We start from the raw sequence: 11,584 nt of genomic DNA on the forward strand, positions 1-11,584 counted from the left end.
GCGCCGTCGAACGTGGAGCCTCGTAGCACACACAAGGAATGTACCTCGTAGCACACACAAGGAATGTACCTCGTAGCACACACAAGGAATGTACCGCGTAGCACACAAGGAATGTCACACTATGCTCACCCTGAAAGTTAAGTGCACTAACCTGCGCATTGATTGAGAAGTATCCCTTCCTGTTTCTAAATACTTTGGCGTCGTCTCCGCCCGGGCTTTTGATACGTACGTGGGTACAGTCAACACAACCAGTCACTCAGGGAAACTGTGCAATCTTGTTCAAGTCGTTCATGGCCTGATGCATTTTTCCCGCTTCAGAGAACTTGACTAGCGCCGAGTACAAAGTAGCGGCAATCATAGTCGACACTCGCGTTACAACCCGGGAAACTGTTGGCTGTGACACGTTGACAAGGCCTCCGGAGACCACTTGAATCGTACCCGCTCCGTAAAAACACAGCGTCACGAGCAGTTGCAACAGCGGCGGCACAGGACAACCACGTCCGACTGTGTTCCCGTGCCGTGGCAACATGGACAGAAGCTCGAGCACAGCAGCCTTGTAAAAGCGGTACCTTGCGAGGAATCCCTGGTTGTTATGTACTTCTATGGGATTCTGGCGATCCCTAAGGTTCCGCCGCAACGGGTGCACAAAACTGTATGCTTCGTCACTGGTGACATCTTCCGCGCGGCGGACAAAATCGACGAACTCACTGAAGCTGTCGTCGCAGCACGCCACCATGTTGAATTGTGTTTAGGAGTTGCTTAAGGTGCCTGGGACGGTACCTGCATCTCCCCTCTCCTCCTCCTGTGCCGGCGCCCCTCCTCTCGGCTCCTCCCGGGCGCCGACGGTGGCGGCACCTAGGCAGGGGGATGCTAGCAGACGCTCCCAACGCTCGCCTTCTGGCGCGCAACCGCGCGCCCGAATGAATTTTGTGTTGCTTTTTTATTGCGAAGCAACACTACTTTAGGTCGCACTTCAGCCCGTTCCGTGGCGAGGCAGTGGTAGGCACCATTGACCTTTAGCGTGACCTCGCTGCGTGACGTCACACCACGTGACCTAGAGTGACGTCACACCAGCTGTGTAAAAACGGGGCCCCATCTCACGCCGTCGCGAGGCGAGGCGGTAGCCACACACGGCGGCCTAACTCCCGCTCCTCTCACTAGGGGCGCTACAGTCGGTGTGACGTCACACCAGCTGTGTAAAAATGGGGCCCCATCTCACGCCGTCGCGAGGCGATGTGGTAGCCACCAACGGCGGCCTAACTCCCGCTCCTCTCACCAGGGGCGCTACGGTCAGAGTGACGTCACACCAGCTGTATAAAACAGCTCCGCTCCTCTCGCCAAGGCAGTCATACAGCCAGATGTTACGGTGGTGCCTACGAACAAGGCAGCTCGGCAGAATGCAAAGAGGAAGCATCAGCGAGCTACGGAGACGGAAGAAGAACGAGAAGCTTCGCAATCAAGAGGCTTAACCAAGCTAAGCCACGGCCGTTAAGGGCAGTGGCGGAGGATGTGGCCGGACTCCCCGCAGAGGTAACAGAGCGGCTGATTGTTTGGCGTACGCCAAACGTGCGCTTTGCTCACGGGTGGGCTGAACTCCTGCTACACGGAGGGTACAGTATTTAAGGTGCCTGGGACGGTACCCGCATCTCCCCTCTCCTCCTCCTGTGCCGGCGCTCCTCCTCTCGGCTCTTCCCGGGCGCCGACGGTGGCGGCACCTAGACAGGGGGATGCTAGCAGACGCTCCCAACGCTCGCCTTCTGGCGCGCAGCAGGCCGCGCGCCCGAATGAATTTTGTGTTGCTTTTTTTTTGCCTTGGCTTCGGTAGAAATGACATGATGACATGGAAGATCGAAAATTAAGTTACTGAAATAACTGACGCGACCAACGCTGCGGTGCTTTATCGAAACTTTTTGTCCTGCGATCGCTTTGATTGCGAAGCGTACGTTGAAATTGCGTGCGCGAGCGGGTTCGCGGCCCTACAGTGAATGCATTCAGCGCGTTGTGTTCCCAACGCTCGCGCTTTGGCGCGTAGCGGACCGCGCCCGAATCAATCTGTTGTCGCGTTTTCTGTCTCTTATTCGAACGCATGGCATGGGAGGTGCGAAAATTACCCAAATAACTGCCCTGATCCACGTTGCACTGCTCTATCGGAACTTTTCGTACTGCGATCGCTTTGATCGTGGTGGACATGGTGGAAGTGAAGTGAGCGAGCGAGCTCGCGGCACTATAGTGAATGTCTCGAAGTTGTTTTTGTCAACCCGCGTCTTTTGCCCAATCTTATTAAAAATTTAACTCCGCAAAGAGGAAGTCGACCGACGTGCAACTAGATGTGCGGCCTAGGCTTTATTTGCACGGATGGCGGTTTAATGCTCCGATAATATATTCTCTCAAAGGTGGGTTCGCTCGTGCAACGGGCTGTGCTATTCAGTGAGTAGCTGATTACTCGTCTGAATTTCAATTATTTTAGCGCAGGAAAGCATGGAGATTATTTCGGAGTTAATATACCTCAGACACCTCGAAGGCTACCGTTAAAATATCCGACTGACGGTAGCCACGTAATGTTTGTATATAGGCGAATACGAAGCCCTATATTTGCGCACAGTAACACGGTTGTGATCCGAATTTTGATGTAGGGTTAATAGTTTGGGCTGATTAACAGCAACCAAAAAAGGCATTTTAACGCTGTTTCGTGAGCAACCACAGCGCCGCATGAGTCAGTCGAATGCTGCTTGTTTAGCTGATTATCATCTTGGGTCAGCATATGCAATAATGGCTTGTAAGAGAACATTGCCTTCCCTCTTGGAATCTCGATGCCTAACGCGCAGTAGCCTGGACTGCCGCAGTTAATCGCTTTCGGTCGAAGTAGCGTGCGACAAAAAAAAAACTAAAATGCTGAAAAATCAAAACTCTAATTTACTCAGTTCTCTCTGAAGCAAACACGTTGGTTCGTTTAGGAATCGCGAGCAGCATGAACAGCGAAAACCACCAATTTGGCACCGAGTTCGTGAGCGACGGAGTCCAACTACAAGAAAACAAATATGTCCAGCGATGCGCCAAACATGAAAGATAGACCTGCACCGCGAGCAACATGAACAGCGTAGGCTCAAACGGCAAGAACCGCCCTTTTACTATCGAATTCGTGAGCGAAGGAGTCCATCTGTAACGAGTCACATACGGCAAGTAATGCGCGCAACATAAAAGCCAGACATATATTGTGAGCAGCATGTACAGCGGGTATCAAGGAGCGAGAACCTCCTGTTTAGTATGGGGTTCGTAAGCGAAGGAGTCACTGCGACAAAAATTCCTGCAGCAGTGCGCAAGATGGAAGCTAGACCCCAACGCGAGCAACGTAAACATGGGGGCTCGAACAATATGAAGCGTAACTTTCGAGTCGAGCCTGCTAACGAGTCTCACTGCAACCACGTCGACACGCCACGAAATGCGCGCAACATCAAAGCTGCACCTGCAGAATCTAGCAGAGCTGGCACAGTGGGCATAAGACAACAAGAAGCACAGCTTTCGTAGCCTACGAGCGAACGAGTCCATCTACAACTATGGCAAGCAGCATTTACTGCGAAGAACGATTGCAGTCGTTCGCGCTTCGCACCAAATCACTCGAAAAACAAAAACACGACTGAAAACTGAAGAACGGCCACTCGCCACACAAAGTGGCGGACCCAGGACATTATCGAAGTTTTACCGGCCGATACTGTGCATCCAAACCTTTCGGCGAGCCGCTTTGCTTTTTCCATGCGGAATTACAAAAAAATCTCCCACTGCCTCCTCGGTTGTTGCATTCATACGCACAACAGAAGCTTGGCATCGCCGCAACGCGTAGGCGCCGTCAAAGATGGAAAAACTCTTCCCGCCAAAACTGTTGCACAAAAAGAAAACGAAGCTCGACTCCTACCCCGGCAGTGGCGAACAACAACAACAATGGCGCCGCCGTCTGCTGCGGAACAAAACAGCGCGCGCTAACACGTGACCCCGGCGCCTCGGCCAATGGGAGGCTCGAACACCCGCTGCGCGCTTGGAGAGGATTGAAACCGGCGAGTTCAAAGCTTTGCGTTACTTTTGATCCATTGAGGGGCTTGAACTGCACCTCCACCACAGAAGTGGAACTGCAACGTGCGGCCCCTGACCGGCACCAGCGGCACTTTTTCAGAATTGGTGCTGGGTACCAGTTCTGAATCGAACGGAGCTATGGTAAGGCCACTTGACCTCTGGTTGACTAGAAGGTCAACCGGCAACGCATGGCGAACTAGGCTGTACCTAGCGTAGTGAAGCGTAAGCTTCGAAACTGGCGAAGCGGCCGTCCGGGGGCTGTTCCCCGCCGATCAAGCCTGGCCTTTTATCTTCTCCGAGCGGACTCCCACCCGCCGGGCAACATGGCGGCGCCCATCGGAGCGGGGCCTCTCGCTTCACCACCAATTCGTCGTTGCCGCTACGCTGTGCCTCACGTTCGCAGCTGACGAAAGGAACACGAAGCTTTCGCTTTGCCTGAAGATGTTCACACCACATATTTTCAGCGATGAAAAGTGCCAAATTTTCATATTGCTTCTGGATTTTCAGAGCTGCTAGGCTTAGCCAGTACGCGTTGCCTGACGCCAGAAAGCGCCAGGGTTCAAACAGGTTAACGATTTGTGTTCAGAAAGGGTGACAAAGAATTACTCGTCCTCTTTGCCGCGATTTAATAATTAATGCATTAATTGCAAATGCAAGCTGCTCTTTTTGGCATTTTACTCATTACATAGAATTATACCGTTTCTAGCAGCACAGAAATCGCGGCGGCAGCGGTGTGGCGGCAGCCGTCTGTTTTCCGCTGTATGCAGTGCAGCTCGGCGGCGTTGCGTCGCCGTCAAGCCGCGCTGGTGCTTGCCGCACTAAGTTCGCTGTGGGAATTCACTCCATGTGGGTCGCCCTTAATGCTTTTGCTTTCCCACTAGTAAGCAGCATTAAGTGTCTCTGCCGAAATTGTTTTGTTCGCTGGAAGAGGTGGTGGTTTTAAACGTTTATTGGTACTGTTCACAAATAGGTATTGCATTGCTTGGACCGGGCCTTAAGGGCCTGGCCCTCACCATCGCAAGGGAGGAATCCCTAGTGCGGGACCCCTGTGGCTTCCGCGGCGGCCTGGGCTCTTGTCTCCAGGACTCGTTGATCCTGGAGGATTGAGCAGCCGAGCAGGGCAGCCTCCCAGTCCTCTCGGGTGGGGTGGGAAAGCAGGATTGGCAGGAGGGACTAAGCTAGAATATGCCGAGGGCCAGCGGCAGCGCTCTGCGAAGCTCGCACTCTTGTACAGACAGGGTAGTCGGCGGAAGAAACAGAGGCCTCTGTTGTGATTATTTCGCATTGCATATCGAATGATATCAGGGAATGATATGCGGCGTTAAAAATTCACACCCGCAAGACAGAAGCAGTTTCGACAACGTAATGAAACACTCACATTATTCTCGCCAAAGTGGGCTCTCACCTTCGTTATTCTTTATTTTTGGGTTACCCCGAGCGTTATATCCCTCAGAGAAACATACAGTAAAGGCAATTCAGGCCATCACTCTTAAAGGCGATTTGATAAACACGACGTCAAAGCACGTTAGCGCAGCCGTCGCGAGCCAATTCATTCACAAGTGGGGCGGGGAATCGTCGTTATTTTTTTCGGAGAGGGTGTTCAAAGCAGTGGTCCTACAGCAGGGTGTAGGCAGCACTGGCAAGTGGCCGGAGTTTAGGCAACTTCCGCGGCGTATGATCTTATTCTCTAACGAACGTGTTTTTCCTGTGAACGTGGTTAAACGCTATTGCATCCACGCTAATTCGTGCTTTGTTGAGGGCGTCGTGATTTCGGCAGTATTTGTTTTTCGCCCATTTATTTAACGTTGCTCGTTTGGTGTATTCCTGTCATTTTACTGAACCATACCACGGTGGTCTCGAGTAAGGGAGGAAGGATAGACAATTATTCGACTAGTGAGACGCACACAACTCAAAAGTTTCATTCCACACTACTTTTCAAGTCAAACCAGGGCTTTTTCTTTATCAGCGTGCTGAAAGCACGCATCTATATAGATAACTGTCTATCTGACTGCATCGTAACGTCGCGAGGCAGCATTAATGATCCACGTAGTTAGTGGGATGACTGTGTGCGTATACGATTGTGGAGCATAGCAAGGTGACGATCGAGGCACGATGGTGGTCCAGCACGTTGTGCGTGGATGGAGTTGCCGCGAACATCCCAGGGGGCCACGCGCGCGCGAACAAACGATGACTAGACGCGAACAGTCTCAAGCGTTTATCTTTCAAGTATTCTCTGTCCAGGTCGTGTATGCATTATAGTTAACTTTCTAGAGGATGAAAATGCAAACGGAAATTTAAATGTGTAGGACGCATCAAACGCAGTAAAGTAACGGTAATTTCAGCTGCAGGGCTGTATTGGGATTGGGGTGGATTTGTCGGCAACTATTGCAGGCGGCGGTTGGGGCCGTCGGGTGGCGGTCCTGTTTGCACGATGCATTCCTTGGGCTTCCTTCGTTCGAAAGAAAAAAAAAAGACAGTGCACTTTTCTCACAAACAATTTCTCACATCAAGGAGGCGGTCTCCCCCCCCCCCCTCCCCTCCCCGCCTAATTTTCCATTTATTTGCCACTGATTTTAGTTGTGCAAATATCTTTCCGCACCTGGAACGATCGAGTGGTACTCTAAATATTTACGGACAACACTTCGCGACGCAGATGGATGGATGGATGGATGGATGGATGGATGGATGGATGGATGGATGGATGGATGGATGGATGGATGGATGGATGGATGGATGGATGGATGGATGGATGGATGGATGGATGGATGGATGGATGAATGTATGGATGGATGGATGGATGGATGGATGGATGGATGGATGGATGGATGGATGGATGGATGGATGGATGGATGGATGGATGGATGGATGGATGGATGGATGGATGGATGGATGGATGGATGGATGTATGGATGGATGGATGAATGTATGGATGGATGGACGGACGGATGGATGGATGGATGGATGGATGGATGGATGGATGGATGGATGGATGGATGGATGGATGGATGGATGGATGGATGGATGGATGGATGGATGGATGGATGGATGGATGAATGTATGGATGGATGGATGGATGGATGGATGGATGGATGGATGGATGGATGGATGGATGGATGGATGGATGGATGGATGGATGGATGGATGGATGGATGGATGGATGGATGGATGGATACGGCTGAACCCTTTGAATCGGGCGGTGGCTCAAGCCACCCAGCCATGACTTATGAAATTTTACTCTTCTCTTGATTTTAGCCACCAATCAGGTAACCTTCGCTTGATCACTTCTACCCGCTTAAAATATACTTTCCCTCCCCTGTCCTTAAACCCCAATGCCTTGTATAGCAGCCCCGCTGCTTTCCACTGTAGGGTGAAGCCCTTTACAGAAAAGTTTGGTTTACGTTTTGTTTATAGGGGTTTAACGTCCCAAAGCAACTCAGGCTATGAGAGACGCCGTAGTGGAGGGCTCCGGAAATTTCGACCACCTGGGGTTCTTTAACGTGCACTGACATCGCACAGTACACGGGCGTCTAGAATTTCGCCTCTAGAAGTGTTCAGCCGTTTCCTCCTCCTCTCCGCACGAAACGCACAACGTGTCTATCTCGTGGTACCTGACACTATATGTCTTAGTCCGCAAAACTTCCGTCCTGGCCTCAAACAACAAAGAGCTTCCCCTATATTTATCATAGATATTTTCTTTGGCAATTTCCTGCTTAAAAACCCTTTATGTTCCCTGTGCTGATTTCGTCAGCATCCCTGTTTTCCACAAAGCTCTCTCTGTTTCTTTAACCTTTTTCTTAACTGATAACTGCTGATTTGCCCCCCCCCCCCCCACTGCTATCCGGATATTTGCTTGTCAATTTTCTAGTCCGCTTTCTCCATTTCGCATCAACGTTCCTTATATACAGGTATCTGAAAACTTTCCTAGCCCATTGCTTTTCCCTTATTTTTCTCAATCGCTCCTCAAATGCTATCTTACTGCTAGCTTCTCTGCTCTCGAACGACGCCCATCACATATCATCTTGTACCCCCTGATTTGGTGTATTGTCATGTGCTCACAAAGCTAGCCTCCCTACTCCGCGCTGTTTAATTTCTAACCTTGCTTGAAATAACTGGTCGCATGCACAGGACCGCATTACCGAAAGTCAGGGTAGGAACCATCACCCCTTTCCAGATTCCTCTTACCACTTCATACCTATTGTAATTCCACAGTGCCCTATTTTTCATGACAGCTGCATTCCTACTACCTTTATTCATTACATATTTTTCATACTGTGTCAGATACTCAACACCGTTATTTATCCACACCCCAAGATACTTGTACTCATCCACTATATCTAGCGTGAACTCCTGTATTCTATGCTCGCCGACCTCATCATTTAATATCATGACTGCAGTTTTTTCCTTATTAAACTTGAAACCTAATCTATCTCCCTCTGTACCACATATGTGTATCAACTTCTGCAAATCTTCCTTGCTGTCAGCCATTGGCACTATATCATCGGCGTATATAAGTCCCGGTAATGACTGTTTAATCAATTCTGCTTGCTTGAAAAAAGAAAGGTTGAAGCCCAGTCCGCTCCTCTCTAGCTTGGTCTCCAACAATTGCAGGTACAACATGAACAACAAAGGAGACAGAGGACATCCTTGCTCTACAGGCTCTGATACCTTTTTTCCCCATTTTATAAACACTCCGGTACCTATATATATATGGTTTCGGTGACTGTTGGCTCCCTTCATATATATATATATATATATATATATATATATATATATATATATATATATATATATATATATATATATATATATATATATATATATATATATATATATATATATATATATATCTTTTAAAACATTAATTACACCATCTTCCACATCCAATGTGGCCAGTATGTCCCATAGATACTCTTGAATAATGTTGTCGTAGGCTCCCTTAATATCCAGAAATGGTAGCCATAGGGGCCTGTGTTCCTTTTCAGCAATCTCTATACACTGCGTCAATGAAAACAGGTTGTCGTCCAACCTCATTTGTTTCCGGAACCCATTTTGTAACTCCCCTAGCACCCCCTCGTTCTCCACCCGTGCCTGCAATCTGTCCTTTATAATATGCATCACCACCCTGTACACCACAGATGTCACTGTTAGGGGACGGTAGTTACTTACGACAGCTTTGTCCCGCTTTCCCTTATATATCATGTTCATTCTACTTAATCGCCATTCATCGGGGACTTTCCCATCCACTATCATTTTATTCACTATCTGTATTAATGTTTGCTGTATTAAGGTTGGGGACAGAAAGCACCCTCTAGCGGAAGGCTCATCACCGATGAAAACGTGCAGTTCCACGCGCACTCTGACTACAGAGACAGCACGGTGTCGGCCTTCGACCGACGTGGACAATAGAAAACCTGCGGGGAACGAAACGAACGTTTTGACAGCAGTGGCCAGCTGCCCTTTGATGAAATAATTGCCGGTAACTATATGTGGGTGCGCGATTTATCTGCTAGGTAGTAACACTTCTCTTTAGAGGAACGGAAACATGTAGACTTGCTCTTTCAAAGGTTCCAAGAGCAATTCCATAGGGAGGCGTTGTCATGGCCGGTGCGAATCTTCAGGAACTGAGGTGGCACCAGTCGTACTTATCAGAATTAACGGATGTAACGGTACGGTAAAAATAAAAAAATCACACTGTTTTCTGCTGCTAATGACGAAACGCACACAAGGAGAGATTCCAAGTGATTTTATTTATTTATTTGTTTTAAAACGCAGCAGACCCGAGGGACGCTACGAAAGGAGGGGATAAATACACAACGCACACACGCAATCGTAGCAGTCAGCAGTATTTGAGACACTCTACGAAAGCACAAGAAAACGCCTAGCAAGGACATGTCAGGTGCAAATCGCTGAATTCAAAAATTATTTAAAAGGCAGATAACGAGTAGGGGTAGGAAGGGAACGGAGAGATCCCTTGCATCTCCTGAAAGGATTTTCATGAAGGCCGTGTCTTCTGCAAGGACGGCCCCGTGTTATATATATATATATATATATATATATATATATATATATATATATATATATATATATATATATATATATATATATATATATATATATATATATATATATATATATATATATATATATATATATATCCCCAGCTTAAACGCGTAGCTCTCTCCCTCGTGAGAGCGTGATAAGAGCGCGCTTGTGAAAGCCATTCGCCTCGCCCTCGTAGCTTCCACTGCATAGCCGCAAAAAGCTGTCGGCGAGTATAGTCGAGTGGAAAGAAATTACGGGACATGCTCCGCGCGCTGGGACATAACTCGCTCGCTGACTCATGGTGGCGGTGGTGGTAAAAAACACTAAAAGGTTGCAGAGAGGTGAATGGGCTGGGGCCTTATTGGCCCCTTCCTCTCACAATACTAGGTGGAGCTATTCCGTGGCCCCATTGGCAAGGGCAGAACTTCAAACTAGGAGTACTGCTCATGATTTTTTCTCAGGAGCACTTGTACCTTATTTTCGTGAGAATATTAGCTTTACAATCGTAAGAGATGTGACGCGAATGTGGTGCTGCGTGTGACTGGTGCCGAATCACAGGCGTGGCACCAGCATCACCGCATCCCGACACAACAATACACCTCCGTTTTGCTTCGGCGGGACCGCTTCTGTCATCGCGAAGATTGCACCTCGCGCACCTCGCCCGTTGCACGTGCACACCAAAGCTAGCCACGGCCGACCCGCCGCGGTGGCTCAGTGGTTAGGGCGCTCGACTACTGATCCGGAGTTCCCGGGTTCGAACCCGACCGCGGCGGCTGCGTTTTTATGGAGGAAAAACGCTAAGGCGCCCGTGTGCTGTGCGATGTCAGTGCACGTTAAAGATCCCCAGGTGGTCGAAATTATTCCGGAGCCCTCCACTACGGCACCTCTCTCTTCCTTTCTTCTTTCACTCCCTCCTTTACCCTTCCCTTACGGCGCGGTTCAGGAGTCCAACGATATATAAGACAGATACTGCGCCATTTCCTTTCCCCCCAAAACCAATTATTATATTACACGAGCGGGGCCGCGCGCGCCCCGACTTTCCATGGTTCGCCGTTGCAGCGCTGGCGTCGCGCCCCCAAGCTAGAGTTAAAAAAAATGAAAGTTGGTTTTTGGGGAAAGGAAATAATAATAATAATAATTTTTTAGGGGGGGAAAGGAAATGGCGCAGTATGTCTCGCATATCGGCGGACACCTGAACCGCGCCGTAAGGGAAAGGATAAATGAGGAAGTGAAAGAAGAAAAGAAAAGAGGGGTGCCGTAGTGGAGGGCTTCGGAAAAATTTCGACCACCTGGGGATCTTTAACGTGCACTGACATCGCACAGTACACGGCCGCATTAGCGTTTTTCCTCCATAAAAACGCAGCCGCCGCGGTCGGGTTCGAACCCGGGAACTCCGGATCAGTAACCGAATGCCTAACCACTGAGCCACCGTGGCGGGCAGTATCTGTCTCACATATCGGCGGACACCTGAACCGGG

General features: G+C 49.3%; 1 protein-coding gene across 1 annotated transcript; it reads right to left on the minus strand.

Moving 5' to 3' along the window:
- Window positions 1-256: 256 nt before the first annotated feature.
- LOC144119918 (uncharacterized) lies at window positions 257-736 on the minus strand. The gene has a single exon (XM_077652423.1). The coding sequence runs from the start codon at window positions 734-736 to the stop codon at window positions 257-259; it is 480 nt and encodes a 159-aa protein (XP_077508549.1).
- Window positions 737-11,584: the final 10,848 nt, after the last annotated feature.

Source organism: Amblyomma americanum, chromosome 1, assembly GCF_052857255.1.
Source record: "Amblyomma americanum isolate KBUSLIRL-KWMA chromosome 1, ASM5285725v1, whole genome shotgun sequence".
NCBI lineage: Eukaryota > Metazoa > Arthropoda > Arachnida > Ixodida > Ixodidae > Amblyomma > Amblyomma americanum.

Excerpts from the sequence above, each read along its gene's own strand:
- LOC144119918 (XM_077652423.1), bottom strand. The coding sequence starts at position 736 with ATGGTGGCGTGCTGCGACGACAGCTTCAGTGAGTTCGTCGATTTTGTC.